This window comes from Peromyscus californicus, unplaced genomic scaffold, assembly GCF_007827085.1.
Source record: "Peromyscus californicus insignis strain IS unplaced genomic scaffold, ASM782708v3 Scaffold_13__1_contigs__length_99412109, whole genome shotgun sequence".
In the NCBI taxonomy this organism is placed as follows: Eukaryota; Metazoa; Chordata; class Mammalia; order Rodentia; family Cricetidae; genus Peromyscus; species Peromyscus californicus.
This window is the reverse complement of record NW_026294424.1, coordinates 68,070,870-68,096,382: the sequence shown is the minus strand read 5'-3', so window position 1 is coordinate 68,096,382 and position 25,513 is coordinate 68,070,870. Positions and strand designations below refer to the sequence as shown.

The 25,513-nt window shown below is 42.7% G+C and overlaps 1 protein-coding gene across 1 annotated transcript in view; it reads left to right on the top strand.

The window, feature by feature from the left end:
• The window catches only part of Scfd2 (sec1 family domain containing 2), a 323,332-nt gene that overhangs the window by 10,680 nt on the left and 287,139 nt on the right, over window positions 1-25,513 (top strand). The window contains exon 3 of the mRNA XM_052735152.1: window positions 16,397-16,524. Within this exon, the coding sequence (XP_052591112.1) occupies window positions 16,397-16,524 (128 nt within the window). The remainder of the gene's footprint in view (window positions 1-16,396; window positions 16,525-25,513) is intronic.

Genomic DNA, 25,513 nt, shown 5'->3' with positions numbered 1-25,513 from the left:
CATTTGGGGACCTGTTGGATAAGCACTTATACACTGGTCTGAAACTAGGCTGCATGGCTCCCAACACTTTCCTGTCCATCTTAGCACTTTTTAAAAAAATATTTGTTTATTATGTGTAACATGTTCTGCCTGCACCCAAGAAGAGGGCACCAGATCTCATTACAGACGGTTATGAGCCACCACGTGGTTGCTGGAAATTGAACTCAGAACCTCAGCCCCATCTTAGCACTTTGTATTTGTCAACTCACCTGCATTTTCCCCTCAGCACTTTCTTTTAGAGTTGTTTATACTCTGTTTTGGTCTCTTTCTCTACCAGAGAGAGAGAGAGAGAGAGAGAGAGAGAGAGAGAGAGAGAGAGAGAGAGAGAACTCTCTGGCAGAGAGATCCATGATAGTAGAGATACTTGTCAGTTTTATTCGCCACTTCGTCCCATACCTGGAATAGTCCCATACCTGGCACTTGCGCTATTGAATGAAAAACCAAATGAGTGAATGAGTGAATGGTGGTGGGTGCTTCTTCTGCACATCCAGAACAGGATCTGGAGATGGGGTGAGTTATGGACTTAGAAAAGGGTAAGCCAAACAACAACATGGGCCTTCTAGATTATACTTGTTGAATAGTTAAACATAGTCATTGTGTTAACAAAATATTGTAAAAACGAGGGCCAAAGAGATGGGGAAAGAAATGGGAAAGAGATGGGAAAGGTGCTTGCCACCAAGCCTGATAACTTGAGTTAGATCCCATACAGTGGATGTAGAGAATGGATTCCTGCAAGCTGTCTTCTGACCTCCACATGAGTGCCATGACATGTATGTGCACACACATGCACACACACACACACACACACACACACACACACACACACACACTGACAGAATAAAAACAAGGAATGCGGTCTAAAATAATAAAAGTAAATTATAGTAATAATAAAAGTAAATTATAGTGCATACATTAAACAGTAGTATTACTGTGATCATCAAGAACCAGGTACTGTGTACAATTGCATGCACTATACTTTCCTGTAACTGTCAGCCCAGTATCACCACAAATGTGAATGATGCTTTGTGCAAAATGTCTCTAGATGCTCATTAAATTTTACAGGGGCACCATCCTAAATGTGGCCCATGGTTGACTGGAACCTCACTGTATGTTGTGTGATTGCCTTGTGTCTCTATTTGATTTATTTCATAAAACCCCTGAATGATACTGTTTTGTTGTTTTGATGCTGAGGCTTGACCTAATGCATGGTGCATGCTAGGATTTGACCACTGAGCAATGCCCCAGCTCTGGACTGGTTGTGTGTGTGTCTGTGTGCACGTGTGCGCATGCATGTGTGTGTTTTGCTTTGTTGGGTTTTTGTTTGTTGGCTTCTAACAACTGCTCTTCCTCCAAATGCATCTCATTGACATGTCACTTTGAAAGAAACAAAAAGCATTCCATGTCCAAGTTGTGTTTTAAGATGTGTTGTCACAATTTATTCAAAAGCAATTCCGTAAGGCAGGTATTATTCTTTTGTTTATTTACTTTTATAGAAAAAAAAAAAGACCTGGAGATCATCTGGGCTCAGCTACAGTTTTAGAAAGCAGAATTTATGAATAATTTATGGATTCTTTTCTGAAAATTAAAGAATAAAAGTGTCTACTATGAAGTATTGAAATAATTGAAAATAACAGAGCTATTATAGGCTGTTTTTCTGTGATGGAGAATTGTGTTTAACATATATACTTTTCAGAATTCTGTTTGAATTAAATTTTGAAAGGTGCTTGCAGGTAGATGCTCTTGTCTCTAATTGCTGACATACTGCTTCTTTGACACAAGGAATGCATATTCAACCCCCTAAACCTCTTCCATATTGAAGAATTTAGAATGACTTGTGGTCTCTGTGTTGTGAGAAGACTGAACTCTAGGTCACTGTAACTTTGGGATTCATAATTTAAATGGAAACTATGGCTCCTTTAAACAAAGTCAGGAACCCTCTGAAGTTAGCTACAGTGGAAAAAGGTGGAATGGAGAGACTTACTGCAGTTGAGCGACAAGTAAGTGTTGGTGTTCCTACTTGGGCTGGGGTCACTGCCAAGAAAGAAATAGGTACCAACTCTGAAAATCTGACTCTTGGGGAGTTAACAAGTTGCAGGTTGTATTGGGTTCTGTCTAAATCTCATGCTGTAGAGACAGGAGTTACTCAGGAGAATGTCCAGTTTGCCCTTCGGCTGTTTTTACAGTGCTTTCTCTTAGCACTTACTTGCTGGCATTCTTGCTAGAGGACCTTTCCCTGTATTTATAGTTATAGAGTTAATATAAAAATGGGTGTGTGAGAGAGAAACATTTGTGGGTGGCAACAGAGGCCCAAAGACTGTTGTATCCTCTGGAGCTGGAGGTACTGTAACTGGAGTTTTCTCCAGTCCTGCCCAGCCCCATGAACCTCACAACTGCTTATAAAATAATCACTCAGAAGGTCGTATTAATTAAACTGCTCAGCTATTAGCTCAGGCCTACCACTGACTAGCTCTTACACTTAAACTCAGCCCATTTCTGTTAATCTGTATGTTGCCACGTGTTCTGTGGCTTTACCTGCTGCCTTTACATGTTGCTCCCTGGACAGCAGGTTGGCGGCTCTCTCTTCTAGTCTTCCACTTCCCAGAATTCTTCTCTCTCTTTGTCCCACCTATACTTCCTGCCTGGCTACTGGCCAATCAGCAGTTTTATTTATCAATCAATCATCCACAGCAAGGTACTGGTGACTTCTGGATGAGCAACCAATGCTCTTAACCAGAGCACCACCTCACCAGCCCTGAGAGTTGTTTTTGAAAGTACATATGAGAGTGGACACAGATTTCTAAAATGATCCTTTCAGTACTGAGTCTACACGAGAGGCTGTGTGTGTTGCTACGAGTGTGGGTTTTGTTTGATGTTGGTTCTGCTTTTTTCCTTCTGTTCTTGAGCAGCTTCTGTGGAGTTCTTGTCTTCTAAAGCACAGTGACTTTTCTTTTTATCTATCTATCTATCTATCTATCTATCTATCTATCTATCTATCTACCTATCTATCTATTTATTTATTTTTCTATTATCAGCTTGATACAGTATAAATTCTTATCCTAATAGTGATAGTGAAATGTTTCATTGAGGCTTTTCAATCAAACCTTTATGACTTGACCAAAGGTTTGGTTTTGTTATTCATTTTTGTTTTTGTGTTTTTGAGACAAGTTCTCTCTATGTAGCCCTGCTGTCTGGGAACTTGCTACATAGACCAGGCTAGCCTTGAACTCAAAGTCGCAGAGATCCCTCTGCCCCTGCCCCCTGGGAGCTGGGGTTAAAGGCATATGCTCCTACACCTGGCTTGACCAAAGTAGTTTTGATCCATCATGATGATAGTTTTCTTCATGGTTGTGGGAGACCTGTTCCCACTTTTCCCCCCAGGGTACTCTTGAGTGGGGAGAAGTGAGAAATATTTAGATAGAATATAGAGGGGAGAGAGACAGATAGAACCATAGGATAGCCTCCGGGAGGGCCTGGGTCAAAACCCACCCATCCCTTCTGGCTCTGCTAAAGGGCTTTAAAGGAACGCCAAGGGGTGGAGCAAAAGACCTCTCCCTTGCTAGATCAAAGCATACTGCACAGCCAAGTGCAGACCCTTCCAAACACCTGGTAACCACGCACGTGGCCAATCCATCCTCTTATGCAGCCCTGCTGTGTAAAGCAAGCTCCGATCTCACTAGGACACCTCTGTGGACCCCAACACTTGGTGAGAAATGTAGAGGAGATGACTTCTAAGGAATGGTCTGAGACCCTTGGTCCTAAGAAGAGTGCCTGGTGCATAGTAAATGCTCAAAAATGTGTTGACTAAAAAAAAGCCCCAAATAAGAACATTCGATAGGAGGAAAGGAATACTCATTATACTATAAGATGATTATACATACAGATCAGGAAGCACTTTTATCCTGGTGTGCAGTTAGTGCTAAGTCTGAGTCCAGTGCCCTGGGAAGGTCTCTCAGTGGCTCTCCTCTGCCCTTTGAGCAAACACTTAACTCTGAAGTTTGAGGAAGTTTGTGGTTCTGCTCTGTCCTTACTGTGTCAACCCTCTCTTTATCTCCTCCTTCTTTCCTCCCTCCCACATGCTCATGCTGTTGACTGCAGCTGCATTGAATGCCGTCTGGGTACTCAGTGCTCTGGCCATCCACCTGGGGTCTTCCTACACTGCTTCTTCCTTTGTGCTCCTTTATATTTGCTTCCAGTAAATAGTGCCTTCTGTTTCCTGTAATAGCTCAGGCTGGATGACTTGTTTATCTCTCTCTCTCTCTCTCTCTCTCTCTCTCTCTCTCTCTCTCTCTCCTCTTCTATCTACTCATCTATCTATCTATCTATCTATCTATCTATCTATCTATCTATCTATCATCTGTCCGTCTATCTGTCTATCTATCAAGATGGGATCTCACTGTGTAGACCAGGCAGGTCTCACAGTGACCTTTCTGCTTCCAAAGTGTTGAGGTTAACGGCAGATAGTCTCATACTGGATATAAAGTCACACTGGATGACTTTATAATCACTATTTTATAGTGACCAGACTTTAAATGATTATTAGAGAAACTCTATACCTAACCTTTCCATTCTTGTATGCTATCAAACCATAATGCAGAGCCCATAAGATATTGGTGGCAGACTATGACCATCCATGGGCCCAGGATGGTAATATTCAGTTAAACCAGAGTACTTATATTCTTAATGTTCCATTGCTACTTTTATTACAAAATTTACTAAGATAATTTCCTGTTAGTGACAAGTATTACAAATATAAAATAGGAAGCGGGATTTGTAACAGGGTCACATTTGAGGGGTTCAGGAAGAAAACCATTTATCTGTACCTAGAACTAAATTATATTGTAGTTCTTAATAAATATTGAAGCCAGGCCTAGTGATGGCGTCCTCTACTCCCAGATACTCATGAGACTGAGTTAAGAGGACTGCAAATTGTAAGGCCTGCCTGGGCTACTGCGTGAATTCAGGGCTAGCCTGGCCACTTAAGTGAGACCCTGTCTCAAAAAGTCAGAAGAGGTATAGGGATGTAGCTCAGTGGCAGAGGGCAGCTTCCAATTCAGTCCTCAGATCCATTTGGCATTGTAAACTCCAAGTGATTCTTCAACAGTGCAGTCGGTTGTTAAAGACCCTTCTGTTGCCCTTAGAAGAAGTCAGCCATCTCTGACATGAGCCACCAGGCTTGGAGTGACTTAATATTTGCTTAGGAGGAGTCAAAGTGGATTTGCTGGCTGCATCCACACTTCTTTCATCTCCGTGAAAGGACTTCTCAGGCCCGTTTTCCCAGCCACTCTAGCTCCATCTACTGGAATTCCATTCTGTCTGGCTATTCCTCCCTGCACGGCTTCTCCTGGACCACATCCTCAGCTTCCCTCTGCCCTTTCCCCATCACTTAGACCACTGCTTTGTCCTCCCCGGGCTGCTGTCTGTGTCACCCGAAGGAACATGTCCTCTCCTGGTTCTCTGTTAGATCTCGCTCCAGAGGTAGAGTTGCTCCATGAACATTCAGCTGCAGGGAGTGCTGAGATTTTGGAAGAATGACGAAGGAGAGACTGATTTCCTGTTTCAAGGGTCTACTTCATGTCTCCTACATTGTAATTCTTTCTCTTTTATTGAGATCAAGGCTGAAGGGTATGTGTCTTAAAGCTGAATTGTTTAAAACAGCAGTCAAGAGTAAAGATGACTACTGAAGTCTGCGTGATTTATTTAGCTCATCAGGCTCACACAGATGGAAGCCATTATTCCTCCCAGTAACAACCTGTGACTCAGCTTGCTCTGTTTCAGACTAGAACTGTTGGGTCAGTTGATCAGTGCTGTTGTTGTTGTGTTTCTGTTGGAGTACTGAGACTGGTGACCCGGATCTCGTGAGGAAGCTTAGCTTCTCTGCACACCACGAAGAAAGCGTTTCCCCCAGTTAGTCAGAGGATGACAGCGTGCATTCATAGTGCATCAGCCTCTTAATTACTGCTTCTTCTTGACGGAGCAGTACTGTGACTCAACATCCAAGCACCTTTTAAAAATTAATGCTGCCGGCTTTGTATTTTATTTGGTGGTGAATATTTCCTGTTTATTTCTAGTAGACTGAATCTGACATTTCATACTTGCCAAACCAAGTCAACTTCTAAAATTCCATTAAGAGCTGAGTAATTATGGTGAATAAAGAGCCAGGAATGAATGGGAAGGGCCATATCTTCATGCAGGAATGAATGGGAAGGGCCATATCTTCATGCAAGAAGTCTCTTGAAAGATTTTAAGATGGTTTCTGTAGCAGGTTGTGATTGTTAGCTTGTAGTCTTCAAATGTGGTCACCTGTCAAAATAGTGTTAATTTTAGGAATACAAGATAGCTTATAAAAACACATTTGTATGTATCTAGCATTTTACACACTCATATAGGCTAATTACATCTCATAGCAACACAATGGACCTTTTCGTAAGACAAACATCTATGATTTTATCATATACTTCAAAGAATGGATTGTAACAAAAGTGTATTTCAGTAACCACAATGAATTAAAACTTAGGTCTGGAAAACAAGCCTTTAGAAGCAGAGGAGATGGTAGAAAAGTGCTTCATTCACGTTCTACAAGTATGTGGGATATCTTTTCGTTAATGCTTTGTTTCTGTCACTAGATTTGTGAAAGGGGAAATACTTTTAGTAAAATAAATAACAGCACAGGACAGTCACCCATCAGTTGGTGTACTTTGGAGACTAAATCAAATTCATATGTGCATCTGGAGGACCAAAATGTGGCAGAGATCTGTCCTCAGATGCTGGCGTTCTCGCTTCTTTCCTTCACAGAATTGTATGCAACCAAGCTCACTATACGGAGTTTACAGGGACATGGTCCAAATGCCAATGTACAGACTGTATAACTTGGGCAAACTAATCCTTTTTTCTGTTTTTGAAGCTCAAGGACAACTTATTAGAATTTAAAAGAAAAACTCGCTGAACAGACAGGCTGTCAATCTCAGTAGCTGCTTAGAGGAGGAAGTTGGCAAACAGGAAAGGGAAAGTCATGGTGTTTGAGTTAGGGGCATGGAGTCAGCCACAGGACAGAAAGCATCCACACTGTGGGGAGGAGATCTTCAGAGAAAGAATAAGAAAGCCCACAGTACAGAAGAAGCGTACTCAGGCTCTGGCCGGCATCCAAAGGAAAGAGACAGTAAAGAAGAAAAAGGAGAAGCTATACCTTTTGAGGCAGGGATCAGAAAGGCAGGCAGACCCAACAGAATCTTGTGGTGGCCTGGAGGGACTCCAGTTAATCTTCTTAAAGAATCTGCTTCTTCATTTATGAAATGGGGTTATGATACCCTGGAGAATTGTTATTCAATGAGATAGTCATATTGCCTGTGACATAGTTCTCAATAAATGAAAATAGCAGGTGAGATCAGGTGAATTATTCAGAGGCACAGATAGCTCATTGGTACTTGGAGTTTTAGGATTGTTTTCTAATGCTCCTTTAACTATTTTTATTATGGAGAGACAAGACATGTTTATATAGGATGTGACTCAGTACTAGAGCCCAGCTTTGCCTCTCTAAGGTCAGAGGTTCTAATCTTCATCACTTAAAAATAACTACTAAAAACAGGATGTTAGATAAGTGGTTTCACTTTGTCAGTTTTAGAAATCAGAAAAGAACTAAAGGATATTTTATCTTTTCTAAGGATTCAGTGAATATAAAGTAAGAACAGGATTAGAAATGATCTCTCTAGGTGGCATAGACTGTGATAGTTTGTCTTTTCATTTTTAAAAGTAATATATATATATATATATATATATATATATATATAAAATTTGAAAATTCAGAAAGGTAAAATATTTCTCTATATGTTCGTGTGTGAGAGTACAATGCGTATATCCATGGCATGCATGCAGAGGTCAAAGGACAACACTAAGTGTTGGTCCTTACTTTCTACCTTGTTTGAGACATGTTCTCTTGTTTGTCCCTGTGTATACCAGGCTAGCTGGCTCACAATCTCCTGGGGATTCTCTCATCTCTACTGCCCACCTTGCCACCGGGATTACAGATCTATATTATGGGGGCCCATTCTTTTCACACTTCTGTGGCAGGTATTTACCCCTGGATCAATCTCCCTATCCTTAGGAAGTTGGTTTTTTTTTTTTTGCAGGGGCATTTATACAATAAAGTTAAGTGGAAAATAAGGAACATTGAGAAACAACTTGACTGTTAGTGACTAATGATGACTACAAGGGAAAGTATGCTAGTATGTAAAACAAGACAACAAAAGAGTATAAAATCTTGAGACAGTTTTATCTTCTTTATATGTTTATGTAGCAATAGGAAGAAGAAGAGAGTGTGAGAAGAGAGGAGCTGAATTAAATTGCCCTTCAAGCAAGAGATTTCTTAGCCAGCGGACAGGCAGCACAGCACAGTGATGGGGGTCTATGGCAGGGGTGACTCTTTCTCTGAGTAGAGGGGTGGTTTGTGTGTGGCACCTATGTGACAGTAGTCAGGATCCTCCTGGGTATATGACAGTAGTCAGGCTCCTCCTGGGTGGTGGTGGGGCATTTGGATGTGTTCTGACTTGCCTGCAGCCCTCTTGGCTTAGGGCCTGCTTATCTGGAGGGCCTGTGCTTTCTAACATGTTGATCTACTTCACTCTTCATTCTTATATTCTAGCCTGTGGCAGGCCCATGTGCCAATTTAAATGGAGAATAGTGGATATTATGGAATTAAGGACTGGAAAGGAACCCAACAGAGACTATTGAAAATAGCCAGCATCCTTCCTAGTTGACCCTCTTTGATGGTTTGCTCACCAAGTTCGTCACCTGAACATGATCTCCAGTTTTGCCATTTCCAGGCTGTATTTTAGGTAGTTGCTCTGCTTCTCTGAGGCTCTTTAGATTGAGTTAGTGATCATGGCACAGAGCTCGAACAAAGAATCAAAGTAATGTGTTTTTATAAAGTCTAAAGTGCATTGTAAATAGAATGTGATAAGAGTATCTGAAAATATACTTTAAAACTCTGTTTTATTTATCTTTCAAAAGTCCTTAAATTAAAGAAAGAGTTAAGTTTTAAAATTTATAAGTGTGTGTGTGTGTGTGTGTGTGTGTGTGTGTGTGTGTGTGTGTGTGTAGAGGGTGCTCACAGAGGCTAGGAGGGAGGTAGAGTTACAGACAGTTGTGAGCTGTCTTATAGGTGCTGGAACTGAACTTGAGTCCTCTGTAAGAACAGCAAGTGCTCTTAACTGCTGAGCCATCTCTCCAGCCCCACAGAAATCTTGTGTAATAATGGGGTGGGGGAGTGAAGCTGTTTCAGGCTAGACTTATTAAAAAGATGTTGGTCAGCTATTCCTGAACTTAAGAAGAAACATCTGACCAAGATGAAGTAGGTTTAAAATAGGACACAAAGGGTGTAGAGTAGGTGTAGATAAGACCTACTAGTCATGTGCTTTCTTTGAGGTTGTAGTATCAGATCTTTCAGGGACATTCTTATGGGAATGTGGCAGTGCAGGTCTGGCTCATAAAGTTCCAGAAGGGAAGAACTCAACTGGGAACTATACTAGAGACCATTTGTATTACTTTCTGGCCAATGAGTTAGCTGTATTCTGTTTTTGCCCTGGGAATCTGAGTGAGGTTGAGTTAAAAACTAATGAAGACATTTGTTTTTGGAAGGACCTTTTAACCTAATGTCCAGGTTGTGGCATGGTTACTGTTCACTGTTCTTAGTTCTACAGCAAAAGACAGCAGGTGAACACTGTGCAGCTTGTTTGATGAAAGGAACTTAAATGAGTTTAAAGTTCCTAAGGAGACTATTGCAGAGGAACCGCTATAATTGTTAAAGACCCATGCCAATGACCACTGTCTTAGTTAGGGTTTCTGTTGCTGTGAAGAGACACCATGACCACGGCAACTCTTATAAAGGAAAACATATAATTGAGTTTTAGTCAGAGGTTTAGTCCATTATCATAATGGTGGGACATGGTGGTGTGCAGGCAGACATGGTGCTAGAGAAGGAGCTGATAGTTCTACATCTTGATCTATAGGCAACAGGAAGTTAACTGAGACACTGGGCATAACTAGAGCATAGGAGACCTCAAAGCCCACCCCGAGAATGACACACTTCCTCCAACAAGGTCATATCTTCTAATAATGCCACTCCCTAGGAGCTTATGGGGGCCAATTACATTCAAATTACCACATTCCACTCCCTGGCCCCCATAAGCTTGTAACAATATCATAATGCAAAATGCATTTAGTCTTATGTCAAAAGTTCCAATAGTCTATCAGTCTTAGCAATGTTTAAAAGTCCAAAGCTCAAAGTCTCTTCTGAGATTCATGCAATCTCTTAACTGTTATCCTCTATAAAATCAAAAGTCAAAAAAAGCAGATCACATAATTTCAACACAAAATGGCACAGGATATACACTACTATTTCAAAACACAGGGAAGGAAGTATAGTGAGGAAATACTGGAACAAAGCAAGACGGAAAACCAGCTGGGCAAACTCCAAACTCTGCCTCTCCATGTCTGATGTCAAAATGCAACACACTTCTTTCTCTTGATCTGGTTCCACTTCCTGTTTGTAGCTCTCCTCAGCAGATATCCCATACCTCTGGCATCAACAACATCTTGGGGTCTTCAAGACAATCCAGGCTTCAACTTCACAACTTCACTTAATGGCCTCTCTAGGCCTCCATTAAGGGACACTCCTGACACATACCTGGCCTTAGTTGTGGAGGGAGATTCCATAACTCTTTGACTCTTCTTCTATCTTTGACTCTAAAACCAGAACCATGTGACTGAAGTTGTTGTCAAGTTCTACTGCTTGCTGGAGCTGGCAAGTTCTACTGCTTGCTGGAGCTGGAGCATGGACCCTTTGTTCAATTACATTATCATCAACTTTCTGTTTTCAATAGTTTCCTTCACTGCCCAAGCTTGGCTGTCTTGGAACTTGCTCTGTAGTCCAGACTGGCTTCAAACTCAAGAGATCCACCTGCCTCTGCCTCTGCCTCTGGAGTGCTGGGATTAAAGGCGTGCACTACCACACCCAGCTCTAAGCTTTTCTTTAATTCCCTTTCACAAGTTGGAAACTTAGCTAGGTGGGATCTTGCTCTGACGTCACCACTCTCTTTATTCCATTTTTTAATCTGTTTTATCTTCTTGAACACATGACTTAACTCCATTCCACCTCCTGGTGTTCCCTTTCTCCTCAAATTGTACATTTTGTATTTTTATTTGCCCAGTTTCCTCCTGTTCATTATAAATCTTCATTAGAGTGAACACTGGTAACCACATAACAGAGTCAATACAAGGCTGTTTTAAGATTTCTTCTGCCAATGGAATTAATCCAGAGCTCTTCACTTTAGCCTCAGGCAGACTTTTCAGACAAGGGCAAAAAGCAGCCACATTTTTCCAAATATCACAAGAACAATCTATAGGCCACATTCTTAATAATCTTCTCCTCTGAAACCTCTTGAGTCAGGCCCCCACAGTTCAAGTAACTTTTAGCACTACTATCTTCCATGCTCCTACTATTATGGCTCATTAAGCAGTGTCTAAAGCATTCAACTGCTTTCTTGACCCAATTACTCTAAACAAAAACATGTTCTAGCCTATCACAGCAATATCCCAGTCCCTGGTACCAACTTCTGTCTTAGTTAGGGTTTCTATTGCTGTGAAAAGACACCATGACCATGGGAACTCTGAAAAAGGTAAACATTTAATTGGGTTGGCTTACAGTTCAGAGGTTTAGTCCTTTATCATCCTGGTGTGACATGGTGGTGTGCAGGTAAATATGAGGCTGGAGAAGGAACTGAGAATTCTACATCTTGGTCTGCAGGCAACAGGAAGTGAACTGAGACACTGGGAGTGACTTGAGCATATGTGAGATCTCAAACCTGCCCCCACAGTGACACACTTCGTCCAACAAGGGCATACCTACTCCAACAAAGCCACACATCCTAATAGTACTACTCCCTAAGAGCTTATGGGGGCTAATTACATTCAAACTAGCATCTACTGCCCCCAAACCCTTAACTTATAAGGTCTGAGAGCTGTGCTAATCTATGCTTATAAAAAATGAATTTAGAGGTTAGTTTGATACTATGTCCATTTAGCAAAATAATAGTAGTGAGTTCACCTCTGGGGGCCTTGAGTTCCCAGTTCTTCACCAGGTTTATAGTCCCAGGCATGTGTTTCCTCCGGTGAAGCAGGCCTTCCATGGCATTCTTGCCGCTATTGCGCCCATGTCCGTTTCTTGCCACACCGATCATTACTGTAGCTCACGGGTCACAGCTGGGTAAGACTGTTGAGTATTCTCTTCCCCAACCCTAGAAGTATGCAGAACACCTTCTAATACTACAGATGCTAGCCCAGGGAGGAAGGAAACTTCCTGACTAATGACAGCTTGATTTCTCCATATTTCCAAGTTAAGCTTCTATAACACATAGAATTCATTACTGCTGTAATAGAAGTATATGTGTGGGATGGGTGGCTATCAGACTGTATCTTTACTTGGCAGCAGAATTTGGTAATGTCATCACTACATGGTTGTAGCATGGATCTTAAAAGTTTTTATTAATAGCCGGGCGGTGGTGGCGCATGCCTTTAATCCCAGCACTTGGGAGGCAGAGGCAGGCGGATCTTTGTGAGTTTGAGGCCAGCCTGGTCTATAGAGTGAGATCCAGGAAAGGTGCAAAGTTACACAGAGAAATCCGTCTCGAAAAAAACCAAAAAAAAAAAAAAAAAATAAAGTTCTTATTAATAAAAAACAAACCTGGAGCCAGGTACTGGGGTTAATGCTGGAAGATCAGAGAGACAGAACAGGCCACAGCTACCTCACCTTGCCAATTTCTCAGCTGATCCTGTTTCCTCAGACTGGAAGCCTCTCAGTCCTTATCCAGAATGAATCTCAGCTGAACTGTTGCTCAAAAGCTTAAAAACTTAACCAGCACTAGTTCCTGGTCCTCATGCTTCTATACCTTTCTGCTTTCTGCCATCACTTCCTGGGATTAAAGGCTCACTTCATGGGATTAAAGGCATGAGTTACCATGCCTGGCTGTTTCCAGTGTGGCTTTAAACTCACAGAGATCCGCATGGATCTCTGCCTCGCAAGTGATAGGATTAAAGGTGTGAGTGCCACCATTTTCTGGCCTCTATGTCTGTCTAGTGGCTGTTCTGTTCTCTGACCCCAGATAAGTTTATTAGGGTGCACGATATATTGGGGAACACAGTATCACCACACATCGTGGTGGTTTTTAGGCACACAAGCAAGGCATATAGGGTCATAGTGGCTTTTTACCAAAATCATAGAAAGCTGCTGGGGCCAGTCAGTGTCTAATAGGACAGGATTCCCTGCAAGGAGGTCCTAAGAGGCCATTACATAAAACTGTGATCGGGAAGCCTAAGCTACTGTGGAGACTCCTGGATGTTGGAGGTTCCAGGACTATGAGCCATACACTGAGGAAATAGAAGGGAGCCAGTCCATGAGAGGAGCCACATGTGTTGTGGGCTTTATTATAAGCAGCAAAACAAGAGGGGTGGGGCTTCTCCAGTCCACTGGAGTCCAGAGGATACTACTACCGAAAGCCCCAAATGTTAGATACAGAGTTGTAGGGTCTGGTGTTTTCTCTGCTGGTTTTGGGTTTGCATAGGTTTGCTATTTCCTTGCTATAACTCTGTTCTTCCCCTTTGGAATGTGCCATTGTATAATAGAAATATGTAACTTGTTTTTGATTTTGTGTGATCTTTGCCTTGAGTCTCAGGAAACTTTGGACTTCGGGCATTTGAGCAATATTAGAGCTGTAAACATTTGAAAGACTTTTTACAGATTAACTAAATGTATTGTGCATTATAAAATGTTCATGGATATTTGAGGACCACGAGTGGGATGCTAAGGTTTAAAAGTGATATATTTGGGGATTGACTTGATGAGAAGTGGATTTGTGATGGTTAATCTTGATCCTCAACTTGAGGTTTAGAATCATACCCAGAGATGTGTCTGTGTTGGTGTTTCAGGCAAGTTTAACGTAGGAGAGAAGAACCATCTGAATGTGAGTGGCAGTTTCCCGAGGGCTAGGTTCCAGACTGAAAAAAGAGACAGTGAGCTGAGGCTGAATATCCAAGTCTCTATTTCCTGTTGCACGAATCCTAAATAGTCTTATAACAAAAACCCGGAACCAGATATCAGGGTGAAAGCTGAAAGGTCAGAGAAACAGAGCAAGGCACAGCCACTACCTCTTAACTCACCAACTCTTCAGCCTGAAAAGAGTGAATTCCTGTCTCCTCCCACCTTATATTCCTTTTTCTGCGCAGCCATATCACTTCCTGTCTCAACCTTCCTAGTGCTGGCATTAAAGGTGTGTGCCTGCCACCACTGCCTGGCTCTGTTTCTCTTTTAGACTGGTTTCATCTCCTGTAGCCCAGTGTGGCCTTGAACTCACAGAAATCCAGACAGACTTCTGCCTCTGCCTCCCGAGTGCTAGGATTAAATGTGTATGCCACCACTGCCTGACCTCATTGGCTAACTCTGTGGCTTGGTCTGTTCTCTGATCTTCAGGAAAGCTTTACTTCCTAGATTACAAACAATATATTACCACATTTCCCCTTTTTTGTCTAAATTAATAAAAGAAGGTTATAACTAATATAAGAAAAACTATATACAATAAGTATAACTATATCTATTATATACAGGCAATAATTACATCACAATATCTAGTCCATTAATATTTGACAAATTCAGAGAAAATACTCCATTATTTATCTTATTTTGGTGAGTTATAACTTCTTCCTTTGGCTGCATTTAGAGCTTATGTTTATTATTTATAGTAGAAATTATTCTCTCAGCCCCTATCCTCCAAGATAGGATTATATTTGCATAGAATCTATTTACTCATCAATCATGACTCATATCACATTTTTGTAATGTTTTTACTTATGCATTATAAATATGTAAGCTTCCAGATTTTAAGTCATTGAAAGTTTATTTCATATGTATGCCAGCCACATATAGGGCATGCCATGTAATTTGCCCATTCGTTTATTTAAATTTAAGGATAATAGATGCGGAGTTCTGTTAGGGTCTTTTAGAGGAGCACAAGGACTGAGTGTGTAATTATAAAAAGGGCTTAGACACTTGCAGACTGAGAGTCCCACAATAGCTGTGAGCAGCTGGAAAGCTAGAGGTAGCTGCTCTATCAAAGAAGCTGGATGCCTCAGACAAGGTAGGGGATCAGTGAGGGACAAGGTCTAGCCCAAGGCCTAGGATGGAGGCCTGGAAGCTTCTTGTAAGTCTCTGATGTGAGTGTGCATTCAAAAGCTGAACATAGAGTCTTGTGCAGTGGCGTCAGCGACAGAATGCCCACACTTAAGAATCAGCGTTCCTTCCATTCGGGTCAGGTCTTCCCTGCTCAGTTTACTGACCCTCTGGAAACATCCTCACAGATATTGAAAAATGTGCTTTACTGATTTTCTATGTATCACTCAGTGTGTCAAGTTGTAGCCAAGATAACCATCAGAGGAGTTATAGTTTTGAGTGTTTAAAGCTGTTACTTCACTATGGAAAAGTGGTGATAATAAGACCTACTCCTCTATTGAGAGGTTAGTGTGTGAGTTAGTGGGGCTTTAAGTGGAGATAGGACAGAAGTCATCCTTGTTTCCTCTCTATGGAGTTTTGAAAACGTTACTACAAATGTGTATACTTGGCTTTGTGGCAGCGGCCTTCCGGAAAGAACACTGCACTCATTTATAATGGGGACACAGCATGGCGGATGAGACAGAGAGCTACTGGGAAGTGAACCCAGATGAGACCCTGCATAATGCAGTGCTTGGGGCTGCTATCAACAGATAATTGTGAAGGCTTCCATAAGTGCCATCCTTCCAGCTGAAGGCCTGGAGTGGAATACTTCAGGGCCTGCTCCTGAGTGCAAGCCCTCATTCTTATTCGGTAGGAAGTCTATTGAGAAGCCATACAAGAATCCTCATTGAGGATTTCTCTGTGCTTCTCAGGCTCAAGTTGACACAGTGCTTGTAATTATTGATAAGTCATTTTTAGCCTTACATTTAATTTCGGCTTATATGACATTCATGTTTCTTTACCAATGAATTGCACTGTGAACTACTTTCAATTGAAAATCAAAAAAAAAATCTAATACGTAATTTTCTCATATTTTCATGGAACACTGTAGCCTTTCTTCTCCCTTATGGCTTGATTTTGTTCTCTCCTTAATTTCTCAATAGTCTGCCCATTATATGAATGAGCTCTTCTGTATCGAGTTAATACTTACCAGTGGGAATGCCTGTATCAGTGCTTATAAGGAAATGCTGACATTTTCCTTTTCTTCCAGTCCTTCCCATTTCCCAACAGGAGTGTATTCTAAGCTGTCTTGTGCTTCCTCTGTAGTGACGCCTCAGCCAAGGCCCTGTGGGAAGCCTTACTGAACACCAAGCACAAGGAGGCCGTGATGGAAGTTCGGAGACATCTAGTGGAAGCAGCCAGCAGAGAAAACCTGCCCATCAAGATGAGTATGGGTAAGCCTCTCTGTGCACTTCCAGGGGAGCCATGGCAGGCTCTGAGGAAACTTCTCTAACCTTTTCCTGAACTGTGGCCAATCTAGTCAAGATGGAATTTAGATAGAAGTATTGACTATTTTGTGAACTATTGACAAAGAGAAGGAATATGTGCATGCTGCCCCTGGGGCTCAGCAGTAACTACTTTTCTAAGTTTTAGCTTGAAAACTTCAAGAGAGTCTTTGAATATATGGACTAATTCTTTCACTCTCCTAATTTATGTAGAACTTTAAAAATTGCTCTGAACCGCTGTCAACTAATTCTATTTTATACCTACTTTTCTTCCCCCCCCCCTTATGATGGGTGAATGGGCTTTCATCAATTTTGAATCAATGATTGACTAGCAATTGAGTAGGCAGATAGGCTGTCTTGTCCCTTGTCCTCAGTGATCACCCTGCTAATTGTCCGCTCAGTGATGGCTGAGCCTTGTTCCCTGGGAAAATACAGTGCTCCTTTTTTTCCTCATTTTTGTCCCCACTTAACTTTCTGCTCTGCTATCCTTTGCCTTTTCCCTTGCTCTAAGATCTTCCACTGAGGCTGGAGCTAGGCTGGTGGTCAGCAGACACCAGCAATCTCCCTTTCTCTGTCCCTACAGCACGGGGTTATAGAGGGACATGGTCACGCCGAGGTTGGCTTGTGTGGCTTTTTTTCTTTCTTTTTTTTGTGTATGTTTTGAGATATGGTTTCTCTACGTAGCCTTGGATGTTCTAGAACTCACTGTGTAGACCAGGCTGGTCTCAAACTCAGAGACTTACCTGCCTCTGCCTCCTGAGTGCTGGGAATAAAGGTGTGTGCCGGCTCATGGCAGGTTTTTTAAAAATTTTTATTTTCCATGGGTGCTGAGATCTGAGTTCAGGTCCTCATGCTTGCACAGCTTACCCACTGAGTCATTCTCAGGCTCCACCCTGCTTTTACATTTTTGTTTTTTAAAATATGATGAGGACTGGAAAGATGGCTCAGAGGTTAAGTGCACCAGCTGCTCTTCCAGAGGTCCTGAGTTCAATTCCCAGCAACCACATGGTGACTCACAACCACCTATAATGAGATCTGGTGCCCTCTTCTGGCATGTAGAAATATATGCAGACAGAATACTATATACATAATAAATAAATAAATCTTGAAAAAATAATATGATAATGATTTAAAATATAGAAATATTTGAATATGGATATTAAATCTGGCTAATAGGTAGAATTTACTTCTAGAGATGTGTGAAAATGTATTCCTCTTTTAATGGTAAAGTTTCTTTCTCTCTTGTAATGTGATCTCTGGTAGCTAGTAAGTATTAGTATGTGCTATTGGATAGAATGAGAGTTGGTCTGAGTGTCAACTTTACAGGATCCAGAGTCACCATGGAAACAGCCTCTGGCATGTCTGTGAGGGAATCGCTAGGTTAAGTCAGTTGAGGTGGGATGACCCATCCTAATGTGGGTAGTTCCATCCCTGGGGCTGGGGACCTAGACTGGATAGAAAGGAGAATGCAGGCTGAGGCCTTCATTGCTGTCTGCTTTCTGACTGCAGATTCATGGTAGACCGCACCCTGAAACTGTGAGCTGAATGACCTCTTCTTTAAGTTGTTTCTGTCAGGCATTTAGTCTTGGTGAGTAAGAAACTAACACAATGCAGAAGCAGAAGTTCGTCGTCTAAGTTCTTGTTTTATTATGGGTACAAACATCAAATATCAAAATGAAATAGAATAAATTTTGAAAGTAGAATGTAAATGAAGTTAGGAGGAAATGAATTAGAGACCACAGCATGAAACTACAATCCTAACTTACAGTGTGTTTGGTGACTGTAGATGACAGCTTCTAGGAATGTAAGGATGACATGGAAAGTGAGCGCAGCTGATGTTTACTGAGCACCTAAAAGATGTCTGGTCTTCTCCTTAGTGGGCCATCCTATTGAATTGATATAGTTCTTGTAGATGTTAGCAACGAGTTGTGTAACCACTGTTTATCACACAGGAACCAAAACATTCACCTCCAGTTGCCCCGTCTCTGAGAAGGACTAGGGCTGGAATTCAGATGCAGACATCTGACGTCAGAGAAGATGCACTTATTCATAGGATGTGCTAACTCTTTGTAGACAATGCCCAACCCATTTTGAGTAGAAGTTGCTGCTTTGAAACCGTTCTGGTGTTTGACTATTAATTCCAGCCCCTGCCTTCCTACCTTTCTATCTTCTCTCTTCTCCCCACTTTCTTTCTTTTTTTTTTTTACTTGGGAAAATCTTTTTTTTTTCATTTTTCTTTATTAAGAAATTTTCTACTCACTCCACATACTATCCCCATCCCCCTCCTCCCTCCTCCCACCCCCAGCCCTCTTTCCCAAGCTACCCCGCAACCCCACATCCCCCAAATCGAGGTCTCCTATGGGGAGTCAGCAAAGCCCAGCACACTGAGCTTAGGCAGGTCCAAACCCCTTCCCACTGCACCAAGACTGTGCAAGGTGTCACACCACAGGCACTGGACTCCAGAAGCCTGCTCATAGACCAGGGACAGATCCCGATCCCCCTGCCTTGGAGCCCCCCAAACAGTTTGAGCCAAACAACCATCTTCCGTATCCAGAGGGCCTAGTCCAGTCCGATGGGGGCTCCACAGCCACCAGTCTACAGTTCATGGGCTTCCACCAGTGTGGCCAGTCATCTCTGCACGTCCTCCCATCATGATCTCGACGTCCCTCACCTGCAGTATCTCTCCTCTCTCTCATCAATTGGATTCCCGGAGCTCAGCCTGGTGCCTGGCCGTGGATCTCTATATCTGCCTCCATCTGTCACTGGATAAAGGCTCTATGATGACAGCTAGGTTATTTGCTAGGCTGGTCACCAGAGTAGACCGGTCCAGGCACCCTCTGGACCACTGCCAGCAGACCAAGCTCCCCACTTTCTTTTATCCTCTCTCTTTTTAACATATGTATTGTGTGGTATGTGTATATGTATGTGCATGCATGTTTGACTGTACATGAGCACATGTATTTATAGGTATGATGCATATGAAGACGTGAGGTTGACATTGTTAGGTATCTTGCTTCATAACTTCCCACATTATTTACAAAGTCGGGTTGTCCAGGGATTTCTTACCCCCCCCCCCCCCAATTGGCTGGCTTTGAACCGAATCCTCCTTCCTTAGTTTGCCCAGTGCTGGGACACACCACCATGCTGGGCTCCTTGCCTCGGTTTTCTTTCCGCAACCCTGTGTGTGATACTATCAAGTGTGTTTAGTTTGGAGTTCCTTACTCATAAGTACACTGACACAAGTACTAATTCATATTGTGAACTAAGAAGAGCCAGAGTGCACAGATGATCTGGATGACGACTTACACTGTGTTTTAATGATAAACCTTATGATGATATCACAGAGCATAAATCAATTTTTATAGCTGAACACTGGACTCTTTAAAAATCAATAAACTTTACTTTTCTAAAGAGCTCTATTTTTGAAAAATAACCAAAGCCAGAAATTAAAAAAACAAAACCCATGAGTAACTCCATGAAGAATTCAAATTTAAATGTTTGATTTTTTCCTATCAACCCCCCCTATCCAAAAAAGATAAAATGGGTTTCTTTATGCCCAAACTCCAGACAGGGGAGGTGGGGGTTGAGGGGAGGAAAGAAACAGTCGATTGTTAGCAGGGTCAGCTCATGCTCTATCCCCGTGCCAACTTCAGTTAGTTAAAGATAACAGTGTGGCTACCCACTTCTGCTGTGTGTCACTAGCCATAATTTCTTGTGGGTCTCGTTCCCATGGACAGATCCGTAGCCATGAGAAGTAAGAAAAAGAATTGGAAGTTTTAAGTACACCAAGACGTCAGTATTTGAAAGCTGCCTATCATCCAGCTTGTCATGAAACAGTCACATTCTGTTATCTCAAATGCCTGGGCTGGGGAAAGCAGTCAGGACTGCAAAATGTACACTGAACTAACTCCTCAGGACTCCCCAGCCCTCTGCTCTAAGTTTTCCTAAAGTATGAATTGTCTGCCTGTAACTGAGGCTTCTGGGGTTTTTGAGACATTAAACAGATTTTGATTCTAGACTGAGGATCCGCTTGTGTTTAAATTTATGAGAGGGGTTTTCCTGCTGGAAACCTCAGATCTTCACTATAAAACCCCTCAGCATTATGAGCACCAATAGAAATAAACTTGGTTCTCTTAAATGATAAAAGTAATTGCTAAAACAAAGACGAAACTTCGTTTTATCATTGTATATCTAAACATCTGTCATCTTACTGAGAGTTTGTTATTAAATTGTCAGTTAAGTAGATACGTTCCAGAAAAGTGATTTTTAAAACACTGGAAAGGGAATTGTATTTTTCCCACTGACTTTCATAAAAAGAAAAATGTATTCTGAAAGTCAAGAAACAAATAGACCCCAAGAAATACATTTGTTTCCATCCCAAAAGGCCAAGCAGAGAAGACAGGAATAGAAATTCCCCGCTCAGGTTCTGCTCTGTTCCCAGCACACCCCTCTCTGGAGTTCCATTGTGCTGAGGGTCTTTGCAGCTTGACCTTTGCTCCCTGCAGAAGGGACATTCTCTCTTGTGGCAGGAATGCCCCGCTAGAGCTGAAGTGAAACATTATTGTCCTTTCTTTCAGCTGGATGTCTTGAAAGAGTGGTCTATGCTTAAGACCTTTATTATCTCAGTGCTTTGTTTTAAATACAAGAAAGCATTTCGTTGGGGGCTTGCTTACAGTTTCAGAGCGTGAGTCTATGATCATCAGAGCCAGGAGCATGGAAGCAGATGGGCAGGCGTATTTCAGTGTTTCTTAGTCAAGTGCAGCCTGGATACTGATACCTTTGCACCGAAGTTTTCCCCAGACCACTAACTGTGAGGACAGTTTTCTCAGTCCTTATCCTTTGCTGCATCCTTGTCTGCTTTACAGGACATTGTGTTTTCTGTAACTGTAGTTTCTCCAGATTGTGGAGGACACAAAGTCAGTTATATTTAAGAGTGGGTCACACTTCTGTGGTTTATTAGCCCAGTTTCAATTTATCTATAAAACTGGGGCAAAGTTCTGTTCACTGGAGTTTGAGAATGAAACCTCTGAGCAGCATGAGAGGACTCTGCTTCCTGGGTTTGGTCCTTGAGTTCACCGTGTTTGGGCTGGATACCAGCTGTGTTTTTGTCGAATTTATGATTTTTTTTTGATTAGGAAGAATTTTGTGACTAAGAGGAGAGACAGAGAGAGACAGAGAGAGAGGGCGCGAGTGAGTTTGTGTGTGTGTGTGTGTGTGTGTGTGTGTGTGTGTGTGTGTGTGTGTGTGTGAAGGAGAGAAAGAAGGAGCAGGAGAAAGGGAGAACTCAGCAGAGCACACTTCTCTTCCATCTGGCTCCCTGACAGGCTGTGCTGATAAGGAGTACTGAGGGAGACTGGGGCTGGGGATAAGGAAAGTACTTGCTCCTTCTTGTCTGCTTGCATCCTGGAAGTACCACCACCACCCGGCTGATGCTCCCCGGGGTCACAGTTGCAGTTCATCCAACACCTAGAGAAGTAGCTTTATGCTTTCCACTCCTGAGAGGGACCAGCCAGCTGAGGAATGCTCCATTCTCAGGGCTCTAAATTCAACCTATAGGTCTCTTTAGTTTTGTTTTCTCCACCATGGTGTTGGCAACTGCATCTGCCCATGATGCCCTTAGGTTCCTCTTATTCTTACTTAGCCAGTTAACAACTGTATGTGTTAAATTTCTGTGTTCAAATAGCTGATATGCTTTCTGTCTACTGCAGTGGTTCTCAGCCTTCCTAACACTGTGACCCTTGAATACACTTCCCTGTGCTGTGGTGACCCCCAACTATAAAGTTATTTTCATTGCTACTTTATAACTGTAATTTTGCTACAGTTATGAATCATAATGTAAATATCTAACATGCAACCCCTGTGGGAAAGGGGATTGCGACCCATAGGTTGAGAACCATTGGTCTACTGGCTGGGCTGGGATACTGTCATGTAGAAATTAAGTGAAGATACAAGCCTGTGTCTGTCAGACTTCCTTCTCAAGCCCCCATCTAGAGAGAGGAGTCCAGAGGGTGTCTATACTGCTTCAAGTGCAGCCATGATTGTGTCATGCCCTTGCTCAAAGCCCTCCCAGGGGTCCACATGGCCTCGAGAAGCTGCCCAGACCTAGAGCATGCTACTTCCGAACAGCTCTATGCCTTCAGGCCCTGGGGTGCACCCGTGTGCTCTCCGACTTTCTCCCTTTATCCTCTGCTCCTCAGTAGGAGCCTTCGCGGAAGCAGATCCCTGCTGTCTGAAATACTTGGATTTGCTCACTCCTCTGACTCTGCTTTCTCCCCGTCTCTCATCACACCCCAGAGGCTGACCTCCAGGACTGCCTTCAGAGGCTCTCTGCCCTTTACCGTGCAGTCGGGTTAACTAGAGAGAGGTGCGAGCATGGTAGTGAGTTGAGGACACACACAGTTAGGGTTATTGCCTGCCTTCCTTCTTGACAGTGCAGTTGCCTGTGCTCCTTCCCCTTGGGTTTCTTACTAACACTGCACGGTTCTTAGCTTACACGCTAGTGAAAAGCCCCTTCTTTAAGAATTAGGCATTTTCCCGGTTGTGTTTACCATCATTTTTCTGCCACAACCTTGACTAATATAATTACTCACTTTCCAACATGCAGTCCCAAGCATGTGTGCACACGAGCTCACATCTTTGTGTTTCATTGTCAGACCCGTGTTGTTTTTCTTGACCTAACGTGGTATTGCTTTCTTTGAAGAGTTAGTGACGATTTTCCGTCTTCCTCACCTTCCACCCCTTCCTCGGTAACTCTGGTTCTAAGGAGCCACCACTCTTTTCTTAGCACCTGGCACGGTGTAATGTACATTAATCTGAAACCTCCCCAGGCAGTGTCTGTGTCTGTCTTCCTGACCATTTGAAGAACGGCCATGATAGGTGCTGTCGACCTTGCTTCAGGGAATGGGTTGCTACCAAGTGTGGGCCTGATGGAAAGAACCTGTCAGTGTTTCTGCTTTAGTGTGATGTGTGACTGCTTATGTCTACAGACTTCCTTTCTGATGTTTTTGTTCTACTTGATGTCTCTGGGGCATCTGTCATGTCTTCTTCCTTGGGATGTCCCCCTATTGTCCTCACATCATCCTGCTTTTCTGACAGTTGCCTCTTTCTGGTAGGTTCACGCCTTCTGTTCTTTCCTTCCAGTTTGCTACTGTATAGACCTGTCATCCGTGGTTATGCCTTGCAGATGGAGTTCAGTTAATGTGGTTTATGGACCTTAGAGTCTTAGCCTCTCATCCTATTTCCACTTCACTTTCCAAAACAGGACCACACATTCCTTACCCTCCAGTGCACTGGGGCTATTGAGCACAGTGCTGGGCTAGGTTTCTCTGGGCCCTGGGGACTTGAGCTCAGATCTTCACTCTTGCACTGCAAATGCTTTGCTCACTGGGCCATCTCCCAGCCTTCTCTGTGCTTTCTAGTTTCCCTCTTTCTCCTCTCTAGACTCCTAACTTGTCCTCACGCTCACTTAGAGAGTACGGTTTCTCCCTGGTGCCCTGACTCTGTGGAGGCACACCAGAACATTGCTGTTCTACCACCTCACCGCCTCCTCTGCGATTGGTTCCCAAGGCTGCAGTGTGGTCAGATGAGCAGCATTGCATCACGGCCATTCTGAAGTGGAGCGATTGGTTCCCAAGGCTGCAGTATGGTCAGATGAGCAGCATTGCATCATGGCTATTCTGAAGTGGAGATGACTACTTGTATGATTTGGTACCACTGTCTTAATTGGTGTTAAGAGGCCCAACACTTTCAACCACCATCGTTTTTATGTCAAAAGTACAAAACAGCACAGTAACAGAACTTCCATCTTATCAACCTAGTTGAGCCCTGAAAGTGTGTCAGGAATGTGGGTTCACTGGACATCTTTGAGAATCATTATTGAAAAGATTGCCATAATCTATGGGATTTAAAGTTGGCCCAATTCCCAGTGGAGTCACTGTTAGATGTCAAAAAGGAGACAGTCTTGTCTGGTCATCCAATCCCAAAGTGGTCAGCCTCAAATGTATGAGCATATGTGCAACAAATGGAGAGAGAGAGAAAGAGAGAGAGAGAGAGAGAGAGAGAGAGAGAGAGAGAGAGAGAGAGAGAGAGAGAGAGAGAGAACATGTAAGTAATTAAAGAAGTAGAGGTCTTGAATTGGCGAGGGAGTGTGTATGAACAGGAGAAGTGGGGTGGAAATGATACTAATAGAGTACTCATGCATGAAATGCTCAAAAAGTAAAACATTTACATTTAAAATAAGAGAACTCATGGAATTCTTTCTAGAGATTATAAGATGAGGCAGGAGGAGCAAGAGTTGGAGGATAAGCCAGGCGGTGGTGGTGCACACCTTTAATCCCAGCACTCGGGAGGCAGAGGTAGGTGAAACCTGTGAGTTTGAGGCCAGCCTGGTCTATAGAGCAACATCCAGGACAGGCTCCAAACGCTACTCAGAGAAACCCTGTGTCAAAAAACCAACCCCCCCCCCAAAAAAAAGAGTTGGAGGATAGCCTGGGCAAAGTAGAGAGTTCCAAGCCAACATGGGATATACAGCTAGACCTTGTTTCAGTTATTATGTGTATTTCTTATCTATTAGGTTCTTGTAGAGAGGGAGATCAGGCTGCAGATATTCTAAATTATTCTATATCATATAAAATTTCAGCTTTCAGGCTGCGTTTTGAATGACTGAATGTGTTTGTATAAGTAAACAATCATTGTGTGTCCATCACAAACAATGAGCCATAGACTGACAGAAGAGTTATTTGCACAAGTAAATCATTACCACCTGGGAACTTATCAAATTAAACCATCACCACACAGATGCATGAGTATCAAAATCCTATCAGAAAGCCAGGCCTAAGAACTTACTGAGCACAGCAGACCAATGAGTGAGGCAGCCAGCTCCCCTGGGTCATATCAAAAGCAGGCTACTGTTTTCTGATCATCTGGGGCAGGTGGGAGT